The sequence below is a fragment of the Scomber scombrus genome, chromosome 10, assembly GCF_963691925.1.
Source record: "Scomber scombrus chromosome 10, fScoSco1.1, whole genome shotgun sequence".
Taxonomy (NCBI): domain Eukaryota; kingdom Metazoa; phylum Chordata; class Actinopteri; order Scombriformes; family Scombridae; genus Scomber; species Scomber scombrus.
In genome coordinates, this window is record NC_084979.1 from 30,742,154 (window position 1) to 30,767,566 (window position 25,413).

The 25,413-nt window shown below is 40.5% G+C and overlaps 1 protein-coding gene across 2 annotated transcripts in view; it reads left to right on the top strand.

Annotated features, from left to right (window-relative positions):
* Positions 1 to 4,546: 4,546 nt before the first annotated feature.
* The window catches only part of rgs19 (regulator of G protein signaling 19), a 35,573-nt gene continuing 14,706 nt past the window's right edge, over positions 4,547 to 25,413 (top strand). The window contains exon 1 of one of the 2 annotated variants that reach the window (XM_062427505.1): positions 4,547 to 4,576. In XM_062427505.1, coding sequence (XP_062283489.1) covers positions 4,562 to 4,576 — 15 coding nt within the window. In that variant the 5' untranslated portion in view covers positions 4,547 to 4,561. Of the gene's footprint in view, positions 4,577 to 7,928; positions 8,008 to 25,413 lie in introns of those variants that run through there. The other variant, XM_062427506.1, reaches the window with a different exon arrangement.

Sequence of the window (25,413 nt, forward strand, 5' to 3'; positions counted from 1 at the left end):
CAATAATTTACAAACTAAGCACTGGGGCGGGCACAACGCTGTCCTGATTGGGCCGTCTAACCCTAACCCTGTGGGAACATAGAGCTGTGGGAACATAGAGCTGTGGGAACATATGTGCTGTGGGAACATAGAGCTGTGGGAACATAGGGCTATGGGAACATATGTGCTGTGGGAACATAGGGCTGTGGGAACATAGAGCTGTGGGAACATAGAGCTGTGGGAACATATGTGCTGTGGGAACATAGGGCTGTGGGAACATAGAGCTGTGGGAACATAGGGCCTAATTTTGAAAAAAAAGTTAGAAATGTGGGAACATAGGGCTGTGGGAACATAGAGCTGTGGGAACATATGTGCTGTGGGAACATATGTGCTGTGGGAACATAAGGCTGTGGGAACATAGAGCTGTGGGAACATAGAGCTGTGGGAACATAGAGCTGTGGGAACATATGTGCTGTGGGAACATATGTGCTGTGGGAACATAAGGCTGTGGGAACATAGGGCTGTGGGAACATAGAGCTGTGGGAACATATGTGCTGTGGGAACATATTGATGTGGGAACATAGGGCCTAATTTAAAAAAAAAAAAGTTAGAAATGTGGGAACATAGAGCTGTGGGAACATATGTGCTGTGGGAACATAGAGCTGTGGGAACATAGAGCTGTGGGAACATATGTGCTGTGGGAACATAGGGCTGTGGGAACATAGAGCTGTGGGAACATAGGGCTATGGGAACATATTGATGTGGGAACATAGGGCCTAATTTTTTTTTAAAAAGTTAGAAATGTGGGAACATAGAGCTGTGGGAACATATGTGCTGTGGGAACATAGGGCTGTGGGAACATAAGGCTGTGGGAACATAGAGCTGACCCCGTGTTGTTAATGTGAGCACAGACACATCAACTTTTAAACGGGAGCCTTTGCTTAAAAAGAGAAGCTATATGATATTAAATAGTTAAAATATTCCCTCTTTCTTAAATGTTTATACGTGTAACTTTAACCATATTGCCGTCCATAAAGCCCTTTTTCATTTTCAAGGTTTGACTATTTCAAAGCTGTCTGCCACATACTGTACTGAGCCACACCCATGCTTATTTAAGGTGGACTGACCTTTAAGGAGGACCGGCTATTCTCATTCAAAGACGTCTCAGATATCATCCTAAACTGATGACAGAGAAACATTGGCTGCCGAGTCTCTCTATCAGCGATCTCACCGGTTAATGACCCGACTATCGGACAACATGGCCTTACTCTACTTTCACAGCCACACTTCTTCAGGTTAAAGGCCAAAACATTCCCTTAAATGAGTCCTTCTATTCCCCTCGGAAACGACTTCACAGCATCACACAGTAAGCTTTCCTTATTGAAACGACTGTAATTGGCATGATGAGCAACAACATTGCCTCTAATCGCTGTCTCATGGTTTCAATGTGGAATTCAAGGTAGTCACTTAAGTGGGATTTCAAAGGAAAACAAACCCTCAAGGTGTATTTCCACAGAGCAGCTGCTGTTTCAACAAACCTTTACTACTCCCAACCTTTAACCTGTTTATCAAGAAAAGCACTGATGTTATTTTGGAGATTCAATGTCGCTGTGTAGTAGCGTTATTTTGTTAAATTTAATCATTTGACACATTTATTTATTATATTTTTATAGTGTTTTAACCCTGATTTGGTCCAATATTCAGCAGTGATTTAACCTTTGTTTGGTGTTATATTTACTGGTGATTTAGCCCTGGTCAAGTCCAATATTCACTCATGTTTTAGCCCCAGTTCGGTCCAATTTTCACTCGTTTTAGTCCAGTTTACTCCAGTATTCAGTGTTTAATATACCCCAGTTTGGTCCAGTTAACTGCTGCTTAAACCCTGATGTGGTCCAGTATTTATTGATGATTTAGCTGTGTTTGGTCCCAGTATTTACTGGTATTAAAACCTTGGTTTTGGTCCAGTAATATATAATGTTTGGTCCAATGTTTAGTGGTGTTTTAGGCCTAGTTTGGTGTGATATTCACTGATGATTCATCCCTGGTCCAGTCCAATATTCACTCATGTTTTATCCCCATTTGGGTCATTTATTCACTCATGTTTTAGTCCAGTTCACTCCAGTATTCAGTATTTAATACTCAATTAACTGCTGCTTAAACCCTGCCGTTGTCCAGTATTTATTGATGATTTAGCCCTGCTTTGGTCCTAGTATTTACTGCTATTAAAACCTTGGTTTTGGTCCAATGTTTAGTGGTGTTTTAGCCCTGGTTTGGTGTAATATTCACTGCCATTCATCTCTGGTCCAGTCCAAAATTCACTCATATTTTAGCCCCAGTTTACCCAGTATTCAGTGTTTAATACACCATAGTTTGGTCCAGTTAACTGCCATTTTAACCCTACTTTGGTCCCAGTATTTACTGGTATTAAAACCTTGGTTCGGTCCAATAATATATAATGTTTGGTCCAATGTTTTAGCCCCAGTTTGATCAAGTATATACTGATATTTTATCCCTATTTCAGTCATATTTTCACTGATGTTTTAGCCCAGTTTACTCCAGTATCCAGTGTTTAATACACCCTAGTTTGGTCCAGTTAACTGCCATTAAGCCCCTACTTTGGTCCCAGTATTTACTGGTATTAAAACCTTGGTTTTGGTCCAATAATATATCATGTTTGGTCCAATGTTTAGTGGTGTTTTATCCCTAGTTTGGTCCAGTTAACTGCCATTTAAACCCTACTTTGGTCCCAGTATTTACTGGTATTAAAACTGTGGTTTGGGCCAATGTTTACTGGTGTTTTAGCCCTTACTGGTCCACAGTGTTCAGTCATTTGATTTTTCAGCCTTACTGGGTAATCTTGTCCCAAATTTGAGTCATTTGAAATGTTTTCTATATAAGGAAACATGAGGCCACGCATTGCTGTTGGCTGCCAACTTTGTGTTGATGAATTTAACTGATAGTGGAAACAGAGAGTTTTGTAATGACACTGATGGAGACTGTGTATTTAAATGTGGATGGGTCGGGTTATTGGGTAATACCAGATCCACTCAACGAAGTAAGTATTTCTGCTGCTGATACCGATCTGGTTTGGTTTGTTACGTCACAGGAAAACATCGGATTCAGTGTTTAACCTTTGAGTCGTCAAATTGACCCCGTCTGTTTTGACTGTTCCTTCTTTCCTCGCTTCCTCCCTCCCTCCTTCTTTCCTTCCTCCCTCCCTCCTTCTCTCTTTCTTTCCTCCCCCTACCTTCCTTCCTTCCTTTCCTTCCCTCCTTCCTGACTCCCTCCTTTCCTTCCTTCTTCCTCCCTTCCTTCCTTCCTCCCTCCTTTCCTTCATTCTTCCTCCCTTCCTTCCTCCTTTCCTTCCTTCTTCCTCCCTTCCATCCTTCCTTCCTTCCGTCTGTCCTTCCTCCCTCCCTCCTTCTCTCTTTCTTTCCTTCCTCTCTCTTTCCTCCCTTCCTTCTTTCCTTCCAACATCCCCCTTTCTTCCTTCCTTCTGTCCTTCCTTCCTCCCTCCCTCCCTCCTTCTTTCCATCCCTCCTTCCTTCCTTTCCTCTTTCCCTTCCTCCCTCCCTCCCTCCCTCCTTCTCTCTTTCTTTCCTCCCCCTACCTTCCCCCCTTCCTTCTTTCGTCTGTCTTTCTTTCCTTCCTTCCTTCCTTCTTCCTCCCTCCCTTCCTTCCTTCTTTCTCCCGTCCTTCCTTTCTTCTTACTCCCTCCCTCCCTCCCTTCCTTGACTCGAGGACAACAGGAGTATTAATAATATTAATAATTTGTTTCATGGGAAGTTTGAACCTGAACACGTGTCACCTGAGACGGGAGGTATCATCCACATACCACGATGCACTGAGAGAGTTACAGAGGGCTTTTTATGTCGCTCCTGATTAGGTTATCCTGTTACATCCTCAGACTGTTTGCATAAGAGAAAGTTCATGGAGGCGCACACACTGATTCACTTGTTCTTTTTTTCATTGCTTTTTGGAAATGTGCTAATAATAATTTCAGCTATTTGAATGAAAATGCATGTATGCTTTTTTTTATTCTCAGAGTATTGTGCTATAAGTAGGAAGTGACAGGTGGATAATAGACAACAACTCACTATGGCCTTTTTTTCTCTCCTTGTGTGTATGTGTGTTTGTGTGTGTGTATGTGTGTGTGTGTGTGTGTGTGTTGTCTACGTGCACCCATGTGTTTGTGTACATCCCCCTGGGAATATTGGTGCATTTTGTGGGTGTTATACGCCGTGTTTGCTGTTTTGTGCTTTTACATGGTGTGTGTGTAAATCACTTTATTTTGGTCACACACACACACACACACACACACACACACACACACACACACACACACACACTCATGCTTTTTTTGTCATGCATTTGTATTGTACCTCTGTGTCTCGCACATTTGCGTGAATGCGTGTCTTGCACATACATTATTTGCGCTCCCCCCCCCCCCGTGTGTGTATGCATATATGTGTGTGTATTTATAAAGGAGAGGTCCGAGGCAGAAGGGGGGATGACATGCATGTGTCCAGCCTGCTAACATCGCTGACGACTCGCACACTAACCGACTGCCCGCCCTCACGACATGACGGACGTACTGGTAAAACAACTGTAACTCTTCCTCTTCTGTCTGTTTCTCCCAAATGTTCTTTTCTTTTCCTCTTGTGTCCTTTTCTCTCTGAATTTCTTAATGAACTGTCTTGTAACTAAAAGCCCCTTTCAGATATGCAACCTAATGACAATTTAACATGTGATGCTCATGTCTGAATCAGCACGAGAGTCATAAAAGTCATGACTACACTGTAACTAATAACATCTTTCCAACCCTTTAACCCCAAATCTGAATTAAATGCTGCCATATGAGCACAAATTATAGCCACACAAGGTAAAACATGCTATAAACTGCTATTTTATATGTTGTAATTGGATTTGTTTAAAGTGCCCCGCTAGATATGTTTTAATCTGTATATAAAACACTTTACTTTTAATGAATAATTTGTGTCTTAAAGGGCTTTTCCACCAAATAACTTTAATTATCTTGTTAAAATCCTCACAAAAAATGACATCCAGCATCAGTGGAGCTTTACTTTACTTATTCTTGTCATCTGAATGTTTTCTCTCTTCTCTTTTCTCTCCATCTTCTTCCTGAATTAAACTGTCATTTAACTTCCACATGTCTCTGTCACTGTATAACCGCTGTCAGTTTGCCTCCCTCGTATCTGCTCGTCATTTCTCTCTCTCTCTATCTCTCTCTCCCTCCCTTATTTTCTTTACATCTCTCACCCTCATTCCTCCTGATCTCTACCTCTCACCCACTTTCACTCTTCGTCAACTCTCTCGCTCACCTTCTCTTCCATTATACTCACTCTGTTTCCTCTCTCTCTCTCTCTCTCTCTCTCTCACCCTCTCTCTCTCTCTCTCTCTCTCCCTCCCTTCCTCTATCTGTCTGTCTCTCTTTCTCTCTCTCTCTCTCTCCCTCCCTTATTTTCCTTACATCTCTCACCCTCATTCCTCCTGATCTCTACCTCTCACCCACTTTCACTCTTCGTCAACTCTCTCGCTCACCTTCTCTTCCATTATACTCACTCTGTTTCCTCTCTCTCTGTCTCTCTCTCTCTCTCTCTCTCTCTCTCTCTCTCTCTCTCTCTCTCTCTCTGTCTTCCTGTCATCCTTCATTTGAATGTTTCCTGATGAAAGGTTGCTGTTGAGGGAACTACATACGTGCAGCTTATGAGGTGATATAGACCGTGAAGAGTCGCCTCTCTTAGTAAATATGCAACCTTTTCTGTGTGATGTGCTTTTTCCTGAAGCTTTAAACGTCCTAGTGAGGTAAGACAATCTAACATAAGAGGAATAAACTACCAAATCAAGTAGCTTACAAGGTAGGAGTGTAAAGAGGAGTGCTAGGCAGAAGAGTATTAATCAACAGGATGTAGATAATTGCAGAAGAAATACCAAAAGCCAGCCAAGTTCTTCCACACCAAAATTTGGAAAAACCATTTCTACACTGACCTAGCTTAGTGCACGTGGGCATTATCATGTTGAAACAGGAAAAAGAACCTTTCTCATGTAAAATACCATTGTGAGCTGAGGCGTGAAGATTTCCCATCTGTATCTGCTGGAGCTAACGGGGTCCGAGTGATGCAAAAAAAAAAAAACAGGCCTAGACCAGTAATGTAGACCGGTGTGTCAATCAGAGAAATGTTAGAAATTAACAAAACAGCAAAAACAGTTGTTAATGTTTCTGTAACGTCTTTCTCATCAGAGAGGAACAGGAGGATGTTCCTGTCTGATTTATTAATGCCTCGAGCATTTATGTAGCTGGAGGGATACATAGTCAGACTTGTTAAGTTTGGCATTCATGTGTAAGAGAGAGAGAGAGAGAGAGAGACGAGAGAGAGAGAGAGAGAGAGAGAGAGAGAGAGAGAGAGAGAGAGAGAGAGAGAGAGAGAGAGAGAGAGAGAGAGAGAGAGAGAGAGAGAGAGAGAGAGAGAGAGAGAGAGAGGTTGACAAGTCTGGACTGGACTACGTTGGGTATCCAAGTTCAGAGGAAGAAGGAATTTTAATGTTGTTTTTTAGCAGCTATTCCCTTTAAGCCATTGTGGCATGAATAGGCCCATGCAGTGGTGGGTAGGGTTGGGTGTGTGTCTGTGTGTGTGTGTGTGTGTGTGTGTGTGTGTGTGTGTGTATGTGTGTGGACACCGGGTCTGATTCATCAAGTTTCAGAAAGAAAAACCAAGAAGCCCTGTGTGTGTCACAATACCTCTGACTCTGTTTCCTGTCTCCATCTTTTCCTCTCGCCTTGGACTTGCCTTTTTTTTTTTTTTTTTTTTTTTACTTTACGTCTTTCTTCCTCCTTTACTGGAGCGCAGACGTGTTGATTGATGGAATCGTTGTAGCTATTACGGAAAGAGTGCGATAGAGAGAGTTTAAAAAAGAAGGAGCCGTTTGTTCTTTTCTTTTTTTTTCTTTTATTTTCGGGTACAGCCGTCCGTCGTTGATCCACCATTGAATCGTCTCTGGTGAGCTTTGAATGGTTTCTGTGTGTGCTGACACGTTAAATGTGCCTTTTTTTTATATTGAGGGTTTTGGTTACTCATGCACTCTTTTTTTTTTTAAGTCTTGACTTCTGTAGCTTCACAGATAGATAAAGCAAAGGAAGCACCGGGGGGGGTTTTAGTGGTTTCTACCTCTCTCTGGCTGCTCATGCTGAAAACTTAAAAGTCAATAAGTGTCTGAATGTTACTTAAATGTTCTAGTTTTACATGCGGTGTGTTATAGAGGAAACTCTCCGCTGTCTCTCTCTCTCTCTCTCTCTGTGTGTGTGTGTGTTGAAACTCTTTCAACACACTGTTGGATACACTTAAAAAACGCCTCGTCATCAAGCTTTAAACTCAGTTCCTGAAATTTGAATATACAAAGAACGGCCATATTTTTAAAAACATGTTACGAAGACTTTATTTTGAATGATATCCTCTCCTCCCCTCCTCCTCTCATGTGTACTGTATGTGTGCTGTAACGCAGGTGTCAGCAGGTAATGCTACGTTAGGAAAGGATGCAGATGTCAGATGTGGAGACGTTGTTATTACAAGACATGACCTGTCACATATCTTACCGCCTTTCTTCCATGTTTCATATTCCACCCACACACACACACACACACACACACACACACACAACGAAACATGACATAACTAAGCCGAAGTGTTGCTTGAGTCGGGGGGGGAAGGCATTTCATAGGAAGAGGCTTAGTTTTTTTTAAGGCTGATGTTCTTGTGTGTTGGAGGCAGGTGACAGGTGGAGCTACGGTGATGATAGTAGAACTGAAACGATTAGTTGATTCATCAGTTAGTCAACGTACATCGACGAGTCATCACTGCTGGGCTCCACAGCGGTGCAGTGTGCATTGGTTCTAGCTTCTCTAAGCATGAGACACGCCTTTCTAAATTGAATATCTTGTGAGTTTTGGACACTTGATAATGACTGCTGCAGGGATCATGTCAGTTTTTGGGAGAACTCCGCTTTGAAAAGGTTGGTTTGATTTTGTTACTCGGCTCAACTCAAGTGTTAAAACTCTGGTTTTAAGTATTCTCTGTGACATGTTTGTGTGATTTCGGGTGTGTTTCTTTCTCTTTTTCTCTCCTCATTTTGAACTGAAATTTGCATGCAAAGTATTTTGAGTGGGACGTCAGCATCCTCTTGGCTTCGGCTCTTCTTAAAAAGGGCGTGCAGCAGCTTGTACGATGGTTGCGTTTCTGCAGTCGTGGTTCGATCGAACGTTGTCGTGATAAAGGAGAGCATTCCTGTGTGTTTGTGTCCCGTAAGAGTAAATGCACGTGTGAGCGGTTGCAGCTTGATTGTGTGTATCTAGTCGGTGTGTTTGTGTATATGTGTGTGTGTGTGTGTTTAGACAGGCTTGTCCATATAAGGAGAGGAGAGGAGATGACTTTGGGAGCTGATATAGGTTTTGTGGACGCAGCCCTCTGGTGAAAAATCTTGAATCTGTCACCACAGAATGCTGTTAGGCTGGATTTATGGACCCACTTACTGTCTGTGTGTGTGTGTGTGTGTGTGTGTGTGTGTGCATGTGAGAAACTGTAAAGCGAGAGAGATTTTTAAGTGTGAAAGCGAGGGAGTGTGTGTGTGTGTCTGTGACATTTTCAAAGAGAGAGTAAATGAAGAGAGACAGATCAAGAGCGAAGAGGAAAGAGAAGCATACTGTGTAAAAGCTTGTATGTGTGTGTGTGTGTGTGTGTGTGTGTGTGTGTGTGTGTGTGTGTGTGTGTGTGTGTGTGTGTGTGTGTGTGTTAACCAGTGCATTAGTGAAGCTTTAGCAGTGTTCAACATGTCAGGGCAGGAGTTTTTTGCAGAAGCTCCTCTCCTCTATAAAACATTTGTCTCTTCTCTCTGCACCCCTGATCTAGTGTCTGACTCACTAAAAATCCACCTGTGCTGTTGAAAGAATGAGTTGGGACGGAGGGGAAGGAGGTCAAGTTCAGACTGAGAGACATATGACTTGGAGAAAAGGAAGCTGGAAGGAACTGGAAGAGACATTTAAGCAATTTTGCATCCATTAAGCAGCATGAAGACAGACATTCTCTACTCAGTTATGTTTTTTTTTGCATGCTGTGTTTCCGGTGCTGCAGAGACACACACACATGCAGGTGTTTTCTCACCGGAGGACTTGTGACCTCACTGTGATCACGCCCTCACGATATAAAATCAAAACATGAAAGAACATGACAACCGTTAAAGAGGAATCGGACCACTTACGTTAAGCTGTGAGGTAATTATGCCTCACAGCTCCAAGGTGTGCGGGAATATTGCCTTGTTTAAATTCCTCGGATGTACTAAAGCGGTGTTGTGCATGAGTCAAATTCGTTGGAAATGGGCCAGTGAGGAAAATGATTAACCAGTATAGGCTGAAGGGGGGGGGAACAAACAAATCTTTGTTAACAGTCGTCTCTTAGGGATGTCCTGATATGATCTGCAGGATTAAGTTCAGGGCAGAAATATGATTCATTTTACATTGAACAGCAAATGCATGACACCAGGATTTTTAGCGTGTGTGTGTTCACATACTTAAAGGGGACATATGCACATTTCCACCTCCTATATATTCAATCTGGGTCTCTACTGGAATATCATTGCATGAATTACAGTTAAACTCCTTATTTATCTTGTACTGGTCTTTTATACAGACCCTCAGTTCAGCCTCTGTCTGAAACAGGCCGTTTTTTAGCTCCTGTCTCTTTAAGACTCCTTCAACAAACTATAGTGGCGGGAAAATTACCTTAGCAACAACCTTTGCAACCAAGGCTAAGAGAATGACGGGCATCGGCTTGTCTGCAAAGGTGAAAAAAAGCCTTATTGTGCAGGTTGAAGTGCTTTCTTTTGACTCGTAGGGAGGGTTAACCTCACATTTTGGGACTTTGACCATGTTTAACATAGACTTTACAATAGTAACAGTTACTGAAATGTGCAATATCAACTCTATCTATCTATCTATCTATCTATCTATCTATCTATCTATCTATCTATCTATCTATCTATCTATCTATCTATCTATCTATCTATCTATCTATCTATCTACCTACCTACCTACCTATCTATCCATCTATCCATCTATCCATCTATCCATCTATCCATCTATCTACCTACCTACCTACCTACCTACCTATCTATCTATCTACCTATCTATATGCTACCACATATTCTTTTCTTCCTCATAATTGCACAAATAAACAATTTCAACAATCTGGTGATCTGGTGATGATCGCCTCCTGTCCTCCATGACTCTCAGTTCAGACTGAACTCTGAACTCTTTCCCATGCAGCATTCAGCAAAAAAAATAATGCCACGGTTAACAAAACTCTCACATTTAGGGTTTTATAATGTCAAATATTAAACCTCTCACACCTTTTAACATGCACAGAGAAGCAGGCTTTTAACTTCCTTGGAGCACATTACGTCTTTTAATTCATATTTTGATGTAAGAGTGTTTTTATATGCTCATAGAAACTGTTGTATTAGGTCAGATGATGGCATTACATGGAAAGACATGGGGTTAATAACCATTTCTGCACATTTCATAGCACTTTAGTCGTCATTAAAGAGGGACTATTATGTTTTATTTGTGTTTTTATGTTATTTTTATACTGTTTCGATGCAGGATGTCTGTGTTAAACATGGTCAAAGTAAGTAAAACTCCTTCCTGCAAGTCAAAAGCCAAGACTTCAGCTCAGTGTGCAACGTTACCTCTACTTCCTCTTCATGATGACGTCACATTGCCCACAAACTGCTGTCCGTTCTGTCTCTGTCAGTCTTTGGCTGCAGGTTTTCAATCCCACCAAGCAGGAACACACCAGACTTTGCCTCATTTAATCAGCTGATCTCAGTCTTCAGACAGCTGATTGGTCGAATCATGTGCTGCTCTTGATTGGTTGGAACAAAAAAAACCTGCAGCCACATTATGGCCCATTGTGGCATAGTTTGGACATGGCTGCTCTAGAGGATCCCACCTGCCTCCTGCAGCTTCTTGCACATTGAGTTTTTGCTTGCAGCACCCAACGGAAACTAGCATGAACCTCCTGCAGCTAACATCCAGGCTAACAAGCTAACCTAGCACCTAGACCTCATAACGGGTGTCAGTGCTGTTGCTCCGTAGCTAAAAACACACCTTCATGAATATTTTGTCTCCAGTCATATGTTTAAACTCTGGTGGGTCACCTCACGGTCGAGCTGGCTGCCATTTAAACCTGCGAGGTAAAGTCATTTTCCACCAATCATACGATCTAAACAGGCATGTCCAACCAGACTCCATTCATCCAGGTTTGAGAGGCCTCGGCTGTCGGCCAATACTATTTCCTGTCACAACACAATTTAAAGTGTTTTTATGTGTTTGTCAGGTACTGCTGCTCCTTTCAGCCGACGCATAATCTGACTAACTTGATTTTCTGAAAAACAAAAAAGAAAAAAAAATTGGCGCCAACACTACATCCTGTGCTGTGAAGCTACCGTAAATCACCTCAGGGGCGAACAGTAGCATATTACCACATGTAACTTAACCTTTAAATGACTTCTTCCAACTATAAAAGCAGTTTATTAGTCACATAATTTATTCAATTGTCAGTTTGCCGCCGGCACCAAACACAACAAGTATCATCGGGTCCTGCAGCAAGAACCTATGGAAGATGGGAGCTTATGTCCTATATCTGAATATCTATGCATTATCCTATAAGGGCTTTAAGTATTTAAACCTGGGAATACCTGTCTAAGTAGGCTAATGCTATCATATACTGTATATCTAGTGAAATGTCATAAAGGCCTAGTCGAGTCTTAAAGAGACATGAACTAAAATGACCAATTAGACTGAGGCTGAACTGAGGAGCTGCATGCAGTTAAATGCCAGTATAAGATAAATGGGGAGTTATTTTAAACTGTATGCATGCTTGCAAAGACTTTCCAGTAGAGCACCAGAGTATAAATATAGAGCTGGAAATGTGCATATTCCTCCTTTAAGAATTTTTAACTCTTCCTCGCTTCAGTCTGCTTCACTAAAATCACCTCAATGCAATAGTTTTTAAAGCTAGGGCTCCAATCACAGGCCTGTCCTCCTCTTTGTCTCACTTATCTTGTCTTTCTTTCCCCCTTCTTTCCTTCTGATCACTCCATCATAACCACAACTGTAACTGTCCCAGTTTACGCACACACATCTAAAATGACAGAAATAGAATATATAGAAATGCTTACTGGCAACGTCTCTTTCATTTCATCTCTCGGTTTTTTGATCTGTCATTGTGAACCCTCCTCTCTGTCACACACACACACATGCATGCACACACACACACACACACACACACACACACACACATGCATGCACACACACACACACACACACACTCTCACGCAGGGCTGTTAGTGATCAGGTGGTGAGATTATGTAGCAGTAATCTCTCAGATTAATACTTAAAATGAGCATTTAATTACTTAAACCCTACCGGCAGCTGCATGTGTGTGTGTGTGTGCGTGCATGCATGTGTGTGTGTGTGGCTAGATGTACATGCAGCACACAAAAGCCCTGGCAGTGTGTCTCTCTCTCTTAATTTAAATGTCCTCTTGCTGTATTGGTGCAGTATATCAGTCCATCTGTGTTACCTAACCAAGCAGAGATGTAAATATGAACAGAAACACTCAGAGGATCAACTGTAACTCATGTTAAAGCATAAAGATCTTCCACCAGTTTGCTTATTGTTGGTTTAGTTTGCAGACTATAACCTGTGAGGCTCTGACAGCATGTCAGCGGCTCACTGTCATGTGATCTGTTGTTATTGTTATTGTTGTTGAATGCTAACACAATAATTATCTCTGCAGCTAATCTCACATAGTACTGGACCCATTAGCCTGATATGTTGTATTCACATGCACAAGGAGCTGTCATTGTTGCAGAGATTAATCATTTAAACAACACAACAAAACTACTTTATAATGTGTTTGACAGCTGACTCCTCACTACTCCTAACCAACCTGTCAGGGCCACAAGTTTAATTTAGTTTATTACAGTAAAAGTACTGCAGTATTATGAGCGATGTAGTATGCAGTATTACAGTAAAGTACTGCAGTATTATGAGCGATGTAGTATGCAGTATTACAGTAAAAGTACTGCAGTATTATGAGCGATGTAGTATGCAGTATTACAGTAAAGTACTGCAGTATTATGAGCGATGTAGTATGCAGTATTACAGTAAAAGTACTGCAGTATTATGAGCGATGTAGTATGCAGTATTACAGTAAAAGTACTGCAGTATTATGAGTGATACCCATGCACACATACATACACATATAAAGTACATAGACGGTATATAAAGTACATAGACGATATATAAAGTACATAGATGGTATATAAAGTACATAGATGGTATATAAAGTGCATTTAGCGATTGCACACAGTTCCCTGCACAGAAACAGGTCATGAGGCTAATTGGTCAAATGTACATATGCATATAGTGATCAACAAGTGATCAACAACTGCTTCAGTTTGGTAACTTCCTGTTAGAGACAACCAATCATGTCCTGTTGCCATCAGTCAGTGCCAAATATTGGTTAGATTCCCAATGAGCCAATCATAAAGCTTGGATTTTTGTCTTTTAGCAAAATGCATTTCCATCAATCATCCAGTCTAAAACAAAGCTCACCTCGTGTGTTTAAAAGACACATTCTGGCTTTTGTTGTGGCTCAAAAACTGAAGGTTTAGTCTCATTTTGAAGCGGAGCATCTGCAGATTAATCCCATACTCAATCTGAAATAATCCAATTAAAGTTAAACATGATACAAGATGAATAAATCCACATGTTTTGTTATTTTTGCCACCATGTTGATAGTCATCTGCTCTGCTAATTGTCAGCGTTCAGATTTCACTTTAAAGTCCAAGTTGTATAAAACACATTTTTCTTAGAATATGGACCAAAAACAAACAGATGAAAGCAAGAAAAACTGATTTCTTGTCACAGAAGCTGGTGGAACAGAGTCTAACCATGAGAGGAGGCACAGCTTCAGATGAATCAATGAATGACTTTTTTTAATCTATATATCAATCTTCATGCACAGAACGCAGCTTTACAGTGCTTTACAGTTCAGAAGCAATAAGTTTAGTTAGTTTAAAACCATCCAAGAGGACATAAGTGAGTGTTTCTATTCATAAAACAGAGAGAAAAAGAAGAAAAATACAAGTTTGAGAAGATCGTAAAGGATTCAAACAGACAGGCGTATGTATGTTTTTTTGGTTTTCTTGTTTAAAACTGTCCACTGAGCTTAATACTGTAAGTTATTTATGGCTAAAAGTAGCATTCCCAGAGGTTTCTATGGCAACGTTGGGAACAGATACGAAAAAACCAGCAGCTGTGGAGTCTCTTCGGGTTTGCAGAGGGATCATAAAACGTCAGAGAGTCAGTGATATGAAATGGGGCGAGGCTCGTTTTAGTGCCTTTAAAGACTATAAGACTTTGAAATCAACCTCTAAAAGTTACAGGGCGTCAGTGTCGGGTTGCGTAAAACAGGAGTTATCTGATCGCTGGCTGCAGCATTCTGGAGGATCTGAAGTTATGCAATTTACTGGTTTTTTTTGGTTGGCTGATATATTACAAGCGTTACAGTAGTGAACAAGCTTCTCTGTATCTTTCTGGTCATATTGAGTAAATGATAAAAGGCAGAGAGGTTTTTTTCTTTTTTACATGTGGTTGTGTCATATCGCTACAAAGAAAGGTTTTGCGGTGTGTGTGTGTGTGTGTGTGTGTGTGTGTGTGTGTGTGTGTGTGTGTGTGTGTGTGTGTGACTGATGGTTGTTTCGGCCTATCACTCTCACATGTGGTGGCTTAGGCTCCAGTTATGTTGCACAAATTTGGATTTTCTGCAGGTAGTAACTATCAAAGATGGTGACCTGTGGTATAAACCCTATCTCTAGGGTTAAAAAAGGTTGACAGAGCAATGCTGCAGTATAATCTTGATGGTGTGAGACAGTGTATGGTTTGAATAATGCTATGGCAGCTTTTGGTTGGCCGGTATATCGAGCATTATAGTAGTCAAGAACAAGCTTCTCAGTATCTTGCTGGCTCAGTAGAGTTCTCACCTTAGCTATATTGCACAAATGATAAGGTAGATTGAGTCAACGAATTCAAATGGGCTTTAAAATTGGGAAATCCAAAATGATAAAGAGGTTTTTTTTACTTGTGGTTGTGTCTGATTGCTACAAAGAAAAGGTTATGTGGTGTATCTGATTCACTGATTTGATTATGTTGCTCAAATTTGGATTTTCTGGCAGTAATACCTTTCAAAGATGGTGACCAGTGGTATAAACACTAACTACAGGGTTCAAAAAGGTTGACTTGTGGTTGTGTCTGTTTCACTGATGGTTGTTTCAGCCTATCACACTCACATGTGGTGGCTTAGGCTCCAATTAGTGCCTCAAATTTGGATTGACCAGTAGTATAAACCCCTTTCTCCAATGCTGCAGTATAATCTTGATGGTGTGAGACAGTGTATGGTTTGAATAATGCTTTAGCAGCTTTTGGTTGGCCGGTATATCGAGCATTACAGTACTCAAGAACAAGCTTCTCAGTATCTTTCTGGCTCAGTAGAGTTCTCACCTTAGCTTTAATGCACATATAATAAAAGATAGTTTGGGTTTAACAACTTAAAATAGGCTTTAAAATTGAGCTCAGAATCTCAAATGTTGCTCAAAGTTGGATTTTCTGGCAGTAGTACCTTTCAAAGATGGCGACCTGTTGTATCAACACTAACTCCAGGGTTAAAAAAGGTTAACAGAGCAATGCTGCAGTGTTGTCTTGATGGTGTGAGATATAGATAGTGTGTGGTTCCAGTAACGCTGTGGCAGCTTCCTAATATGCAAATGAGTTCGTGGGCTTTGGGCGTAGTCACACCAGCATCGTTATACTTTAACAGTGTTTTTTTTTGTTAACTTTTTTTAATCTTGAACAATCTGGACTCAAAAATCAGATGCACCACAATCTTCTCTTTTAAAGGCGCTCTTGATCAACAACAACATCTAACCTCATCACACACACACACACACACACACATTTAGGTTGCAAATGAAAAAAAAACTACTGCAACCAACAGCAGCCTCTGCAACACCCATAAGTACACACACACACACACACACACACACACACACACACACACACACACACACACACACACACACACACTGTGTCACCGAGCTTCCTGCAGCACCTTTTGCAGGGTTGATCAGATGAATATCCGGTGTGACTAAACCTGAAGCAGAACTACCTTTTTTAGGAATGGTGCCAAAGGTTGTATCACTATAAGAAACATCCATACTATAGGAGACTGTGACTAAGAAGAGCAAAGAAGAAACTGTCTGATATTTCCGTTTCATTAAGAATAAACATGACACCTTTTAACTGATCCGTTGAAAAGTGTGTATTGGTCTAGGTGTGTGTGTGTGTGTGTGTGTGTGTGTGTGTAGTAGTAGTCGAGTTGTTCAGAGGAAGCAGCGTGCGTGCCCTGTGTCAACCTTATCTGGATAAATAAAGGTTTAAGAAAATATTTACAGAGATGGAGTTGAGATGACAAGGAAGTGAACTATTGTGTGTTTGTGTGTGCGTGTGTGTGTGTGTGTTTGTGTGCGTGTGATATTTCTAAGTCTTTCTAATGTCATCCAGCTTAATCAGATTAACACTCCGACCCAAATCCTGTTAAACACACACACACACACAAGCACACACACACACCTACCCACACACACACACACACACACACACACACACACACACACTGAAAAACACTTGCAACAAAAGAGGAAGTGAGACATCTGCGCAAAAGGAACACGACATGTTTGCTTCTTTTCTTTTTCTCTCTTACTGTCTTTACTCTACTGGTAATGAACCTGCAGAACAATGAATACACACACACACACACTTTCTCTGTCTCTCTATTTCACACACACACACACACACACACACACACACACACAGAAGCAGCAATGTGATAGCCTCGTGTTATAAAAGATGTGGTGAGTGATAGAGACAGCGGAAGGGAGTGTTTCTGTGTCGTTGCTCTGACAGTGCAGGTAAACTGTGGCATCACTGTGTGTGTGTGTGTGTGTGTGTTTGTGTGTGTGTGTGTGTTTGTGGAGGCGTGTGGTTATCATCTCTCTGTGTGTGTGTGTGTGTGTGTGTGTATATTTCAGGACGTTGCACACTCAACACCTGTCAGCAGCTCCACAGTTGGCTGCCTTGCACAAACACTTCAGACCACAAGGAAATATTTATTTACGTTGTCAATTTTATCGAGTCGGGCTTCTTTTCTTTCTTTCACAGTGTCGTTGTCACTATACAGAGCTGATGTTAGTTCACCTGTTATCATACATACTAGTGTCTGTTACTCACTGGGTTTTATATATTAAAGTGTTTAAAGAGCTGTAGGGGGTAGTGTTACTGTTAGTTTGCCCCGGTGGTCAAATGTGGGAACTGCAGCTAAATACGTTGCACTGCAAAAAAGCTGCAAAAAGCATTTCCTCTGTATTCAGTGGAAAACACACACACACACACACACACACTCACAGGGACATACACACACTCACAGAGACATTCACACACACACACGCACACACACACACACACATACACTAACAGAGACATACACACTCACAGAGACATACACACACACACACTCACAGAGACATACACACACACACTCACAGAGACATACACACACACACACACACATACACACTCACAGAGACATACACACACACACTCACAGAGACATACACACACACACACACACACACACACACACACACACACACTCACTCACAGAGACATACACACACACACACACACACACACACAGAGACATAGACACACACACACACACACACAGAGAGAGACATAGACACACACACACACACACAGACACACTCACTCACAGAGACATACACACACACACACACACACACTCATAGAGACATACACACACACACACACACACACACACACACACCAGTATCCAGTGTCACAAGAGTTAAATAAGTATTAACTACATTACATGCTGCTTAAATTTAAATTGCACTTTTTCTTCTCAAGCTTCATCTTTTTGCTTGTAATCATTCAGATCAGTTCCTGCTAACTTTACATTCACCACCTCCTGTTGTAGAGCTTCAGGAAACACAGACTCAAGCAAAGCAGCATATTTCAAAACAAGCAATACACAACTCTTACATACTCTAATTGACGTCATACTGTACAGCCTCGGGGGTTTTATTAGACCCTCCTCACACTGTCTGACATGAGGCTGAATGATTAGGAAGAAGTAATTGTGATTATTGTGACTGATATTGCAGCTGTGATATGATTAGTGACACTAGAAGGAATTTTATTAAGTACGAGAATATGATGTGTAGGCCAGGAAGTCTCTTAAGCATCATAATATTTAATTTAAAGATAATAATTTGACACATATTGCCATATTGTGATATCAATAAAGTTTAAATGAATAGTTCAGCCTGACTGTTTCATGCAGTAAATATAAATGATTGTTGTTGTTGCAAAAGCTAAAGGCGCCTCTGGCCGTCCAAATAGAAACATTTCACTGTTGCATTATCTGGAGTGTGACATCAAACACACACACACACACACACACACACACACACACACACACACACACACACACACACACACACTCAGAGGTCAGCAGCTCCGTGCTGGCAGACAGTCAGGCAGAGTCGACAGCTGGAGGCTAATGTTAGCTGAACAGTAGTTTTACCATTTAAGAGAAAATGTTTAAAACTCTATCGCAATCTAATGATGCATCGATGTGGAATTATCCACCCTGTAACACACACACACACACACACACACACACACACACACACACACACACACACACACACACACACACACAGTACATAGAGTGTGTGGCTTCCTTTTTTCTTTGTACATCTGTTTGTACTGTTTCACATCTCTTTATGTTAGTTGTTATTTAGTATATGCTGTCTATTTGTGCATATGTGTGTGTGTGTGTGTGTGTGTGTGTGTGTGTGTGTGTGTGTGTGTGTGTGTGTGTGTTTACTGTATTTGCCCCTGCAGCTGTTTCCAAAAATGATAATCTGAATCTGAGCTTGTAGTACTGTTTATATTCTTTATATTCTCTTTTAAGAGCATAAAGAGAGAGACAGAATCACATGAGGTATATATATAAATAGAAATGGTCTCCAACAACATCTTGTGTAAATCGAGAGATCTTGAGACTCGGGGTCCTTTAGTCCAGAACCAGAAGTTGAGAAACCTGTGTGCGTATGTGTGTGTTTGCGTGTGTGTGCGATCACAGCTCAATCACATGATGCATCACATTGCCCGTTCTGTCTCTCTTTCACTTCCTCTATTCTACATGGTGTGTGTGTCTCTCTCTCTCTCTCTGTCTCTCTTTGTCTCTCCCTCTCTCTCTCTCTCTTTCTCTCTCTGTCTCGCTCTCCGTCTCTCCCTCTCTCTGTCTCTCTCTCTCTCTCTCTCTCTCTCTCTCTCTCTCTCTCTCTCTCTGTCTCTCTCTCTCTATGTCTCTCTCTCTTTCTCTCTGTGTCTCTCTGTCTCTCTCTCTCTCTCTCTCTCTCTCTCTCTCTCTCTCCCTCTCTCTCTCTCTCTCTCTCTCTCTCTCTCTCTCTCTCTCTCCCTCTCTCTCTCTCTCTCTCTCTCCCATACCCCCCTCTCTACATGTATAAATCTTTTGTTTCCCTCTTTCTCTCTTCCTCTTTTTACTATTATTTATAATCTCTTTTGTTCTATAGTCTCATTATTTCTCATCCTTTTTTTTCTGTATGTCTCTTTGTATGCATCTCTTCTTTCTCACCTTCCCTCTGTGGTTGTTTTTCTGCCCCCTCTTCCTCATCTCAGTGTTAAAGTAGTAGAGAACACACACACACACACACACACACACACAGGGTCAGTATTTCCTAATCAGCGTGTAAAGGACTGAAAGTTTCTGATACAATAGGTACATTTCTTATAATCCATAAACCAACAGCAGCTTATTCAACTCATAATCACCCATCATCTGCAGAGACAAACATGCTGTGTGTAGCACTTAGAAAAACACACACACACACACACACACACACACCATGGCCTACCTCGGTGTGTTGACTGTAAACACTGAGGATCACGTGAGGAACCATTTTTAGCCTCTGACTGAACGCTTGTTGTGTTGCTGTATGTTGGAACAAAGTGTTTTAGAGAACACGTCAACATGTGATAACGTTTGTTATTCTGACAGCTTCTGAACGTCTGCAGAGCTTCATCCTGCAGGTCCAATATGTGTTAATATATACTTTAACTGCTGTTAGTAAGAGTTTATTATGCTTTACTAGTCAGAAATACATATTATATGATAGAAATGATAAAAATCAACCTCAGCTGTGATGGAAAAGATCCTTTATTTAAGTTATAGTTAAAGTATTACAGTAAAAGTACACAAGTATTAGAGTATTGCAGTAAAAGTACACAAGTATCAGAGTATTGCAGTAAAAGTACACAAGTACTAGAGTATTACAGTAAAAGTACTGCAGTATTATGAGTGATGTAGTTAAAGTATGACAGTAAAAGTACACAAGTATTAGAGTTTTGCAGTAAAAGTACACAAGTATTAGAGTATTACAGTAAAAGTACACAAGTACTAGTTAGAGTATTGCAGTAAAAGTACACAAGTATTAGAGTATTGCAGTAAAAGTACACAAATATTAGTCAGAGTATTGCAGTAAAAGTACATAAGTATCAGAGTATTGCAGTAAAAGTACACAAATATTAGTCAGAGTATTGCAGTAAAAGTACATAAGTTTCAGAGTATTGCAGTAAAAGTACACAAGTATCAGAGTATTGCAGTAAAAGTACACAAATATTAGTCAGAGTATTGCAGTAAAAGTACATAAGTTTCAGAGTATTGCAGTAAAAGTACACAAGTATTATAGTATTGCAGTAAAAGTACACAAGTTTCAGAGTATTGCAGTAAAAGTACACAAGTATCAGAGTATTGCAGTAAAAGTACACAAGTATTAGTTAGAGTATTGCAGTAAAAGTACATAAGTACTATGAGCTTGATGTAGTTAAAGTATTACAGTAAAAGTACACAAGTATTAGAGTATTGCAGTAAAAGTACACAAGTATCAGAGTATTGCCAATAAAAGTACACAAGTATTAGAGTATTACACTAAAAGTACACAAGTATCAGAGTATTGCCAATAAAAGTACACAAGTATTAGAGTATTACAGTAAAAGTACACAAGTTTCAGAGTATTGCAGTAAAAGTACACAAGTATTAGAGTATTGCAGTAAAAGTACACAAGTTTCAGAGTATTGCAGTAAAAGTACATAAGTTTCAGAGTATTGCAGTAAAAGTACACAAGTATTAGAGTATTGCAGTAAAAGTACACAAGTTTCAGAGTATTGCAGTAAAAGTACACAAGTATTAGAGTATTGCAGTAAAAGTACACAAGTAATAGAGTATTGCAGTAAAAGTACTGCAGTATTATGAGTGATGCAGTATTACAGTAAAAGTACTGCAGTATTATGAGTGATGTAGTATGCAGTATTACAGTAAAAGTACTGCAGTATTATGAGTGATGTAGTATGCAGTATTACAGTAAAAGTACTGCAGTATTATAGTGATGTAGTATGCAGTATTACAGTAAAAGTACTGCAGTATTATGAGTGATGTAGTATGCAGTATTACAGTAAAAGTACTGCAGTATTATGAGTGATGTAGTATGCAGTATTACAGTAAAAGTACTGCAGTATTATGAGTGATGTAGTATGCAGTATTACAGTAATAGTACTGCAGTATAATGAGTGATGTAGTATGCAGTATTACAGTAAAAGTACTGCAGTATTATGAGTGATGTAGTATGCAGTATTACAGTAAAAGTACTGCAGTATTATGAGTGATGTAGTATGCAGTATTACAGTAAAAGTACTGCAGTATTATGAGTGATGTAGTATGTAGTATAACAGTAAAAGTACTGCAGTATTATGAGTGATGTAGTATGCAGTATTACAGTAAAAGTACTGCAGTATTATGAGTGATGTAGTATGCAGTATTACAGTAAAAGTACTGCAGTATTATAGTGATGTAGTATGCAGTATTACAGTAAAGTACTGCAGTATTATGAGTTATGTAGTATGCAGTATTACAGTAAAGTACTGCAGTATTATGAGTGATGTAGTATGCAGTATTACAGTAAAGTACTGCAGTAGTATGAGTGATGTAGTATGCAGTATTACAGTAAAAGTACTGCAGTATTATGAGTGATGTAGTATGCAGTATTACAGTAAAAGTACTGCAGTATTATAGTGATGTAGTATGCAGTATTACAGTAAAAGTACTGCAGTATTATGAGTGATGTAGTATGCAGTATTACAGTAAAAGTACTGCAGTATTATGAGTGATGTAGTATGCAGTATTACAGTTAAAGTACTGCAGTATTATAGTGATGTAGTATGCAGTATTACAGTAAAAGTACTGCAGTATTATGAGTGATGTAGTATGCAGTATTACAGTAAAAGTACTGCAGTATTATGAGCGATGTAGTATGCAGTATTACAGTAAAGTACTGCAGTATTATGAGTGATGTAGTATGCAGTATTACAGTAAAAGTACTGCAGTATTATAGTGATGTAGTATGCAGTATTACAGTAAAAGTACTGCAGTATTATGAGTGATGTAGTATGCAGTATTACAGTAAAAGTACTGCAGTATTATGAGCGATGTAGTATGCAGTATTACAGTAAAAGTACTGCAGTAGTATGAGTGATGTAGTATGCAGTATTACAGTAAAAGTACTGCAGTATTATAGTGATGTAGTATGCAGTATTACAGTAAAGTACTGCAGTATTATGAGTGATGTAGTATGCAGTATTACAGTAAAGTACTGCAGTATTATAGTGATGTAGTATGCAGTATTACAGTAAAAGTACTGCAGTATTATGAGTGATGTAGTATGCAGTATTACAGTAAAAGTACTGCAGTATTATGAGTGATGTAGTATGCAGTATTACAGTAAAGTACTGCAGTATTATAGTGATGTAGTATGCAGTATTACAGTAAAAGTACTGCAGTATTATGAGTGATGTAGTATGCAGTATTACAGTAAAAGTACTGCAGTATTATAGTGATGTAGTATGCAGTATTACAGTAAAAGTACTGCAGTATTATGAGTGATGTAGTATGCAGTATTACAGTAAAGGTACTGCAGTATTATAGTGATGTAGTATGCAGTATTACAGTAAAAGTACTGCAGTATTATGAGTGATGTAGTATGCAGTATTACAGTAAAAGTACTGCAGTATTATGAGTGATGTAGTAGCAGTATTACAGTAAAGTACTGCAGTATTATGAGTGATGTAGTATGCAGTATTACAGTAAAAGTACTGCAGTATTATGAGTGATATAGTATGCAGTATTACAGTAAAGTACTGCAGTATTATAGTGATGTAGTATGCAGTATTACAGTAAAGTAGTGGTTTGGTCCTCTGACTGATATATTATTATTATGACATCATTAGATTATTAATAGTGAAGCATCAGTGTTAGAGCAGCATGTTACTGTTGTAGCTGCTGGAGGTGGAGCTAGTTTACACTACTTTATATACAGTTAGCTAGTTTAGTCCAGTGGTTCCCAACCTAGGGGTGGGGCCCCTCCAAAGGGTCAGCAGATTCATGTGAGGGGTGGTGAGATGATTAACCCTCCTGTTGTCCTCCCCGGTCAAATTGACCATGTCTGTTTTGACTGTTTCCTTCTTTCCTCCCTTCTTCCCTTCCTTCTTTCCCTCCTTTACTTCCTCCTTTCCTTCCTTCTTTCCTTCCTCCCTCTTTCTCTCTTTCTTTCCTTCCTCTCTCTTTCCTCCCTTCCTTCTTTCCTTCCTCCATCCCCTTTTCTTCCCTCCTTCCTTCCTTCCTTCCCTCCTTCCTTCTTCCTTCCTCCCTCCCTCCTTTCCTTCCTTCTTGCTTCCTCCCTTCCTTCCTTCTTCCCTCCCTCCCTCCTTTCCGTCCTTCTTCCTCGGTTCCTCCCTCCTTTCCTTCCTTCCTTCCCTCCTTCCTTTCCTTCCTTCTTCCTCCCTCCCTCCTTTCCTTCCTTCTTCCTCGGTTCCTCCCTCCTTTCCTTCCTTCCTTCCCTCCTTCCTTTCCTTCCTTCTTGCTTCCTCCCTCCTTTCCTTACTTCTTCCTCGGTTCTTCCCTCCTTTCCTTACTTCTTCCTCGGTTCTTCCCTCCTTTCCTTCCTTCTTCCTCGGTTCCTTCCTTGACTCCAGGACAACAGGAGGGTTAATGGGAGAGGAAAGAAGAAAAAACTAAGTTCTGATACACAAATGTGTTTTTTCAGTTTTTTGGACTTTTTTCTCTAATCTTTGATTTTTGCTGCTATATTGGATCATTTGAACATTCATTGAAATGAAAGCATGTGAGAAGTTTAGAGGGAAAAATCAGTATTTGGTGGAGCTGTTAACAACTCATAGACATCTGAAATGTGAGCCGACTACACACTTTAACAATGTGTCGTCCTCCCGGGTCAAATTGACCCCGTCTCTTTTGACTGTTCCTTCTTTCCTTCCTACATCCCCCTTTCTTCCATCCTTCTTTCCTTCCCTCCTTCCTTCCTTCCTTCCTTCCTTCCTTCTTTGCTCTGTCCTTCTTTCCTTCCTTCCTCTTTTCCTTTCTCCCTCCTTCCCTCCTTCCTTCCTTCTTTCCTCCCTGCCTTCCTTCCTTCCTTCCTTTCCTTTCCTACCTTCCTTCCTCCCTCCTTTCCTTCCTTCCTCCCCTCCTTCATTCCTTCCTCCCTACCTGCCTACCTCCTTTCCTTCCTTCTTCCGCCCTTCTTTCCTTCCTTCTTCCTCCCTTTTTTCCTCCCTTCCTCCCTCCTTTCCTTCCTTCTTTCCTTCCCTCCTTCCTTCCTCTCTCCCTCCTTCTTTCCTTCCTCCATCCCCCTTTCTTCCCTCCTTCTGTCCTTCTTTCCTTCCCTCCTTCCTTCCTTCCTCCCTCCTTCTTTCATTCCTTCTTTCCTCCCTCCCTGCCTCCTTCTCTCTTTATTTCCTCCCCCTCCCTTCCTCACTTCCTTCCTTCTTTCCTCAGTCCTTCCTTCCTTCCTTCCCTCCCTCCCTTCCTTCTTTCCTTTCCTTTCTTCCTTCCTCCCTTCTTTCCTTCCTTCTTCCTCCCTTCCTTCCTTCCTTTTCTCCCTCCTTTCCTTCCTTCTTCCTCCCTTCCATCCTTCATTCCTTGACTCGAGGACAACATGACGGTTAAAAGCTTGTTATATTTTCCATTGTGTCAAATCTGCATCTGAAAAGTAACTAAAGCTGTCAAATAAATGTAGTGGAGTAGAAAGTATAATATTTGAGTAAATGCACTTGTACTGTCACTT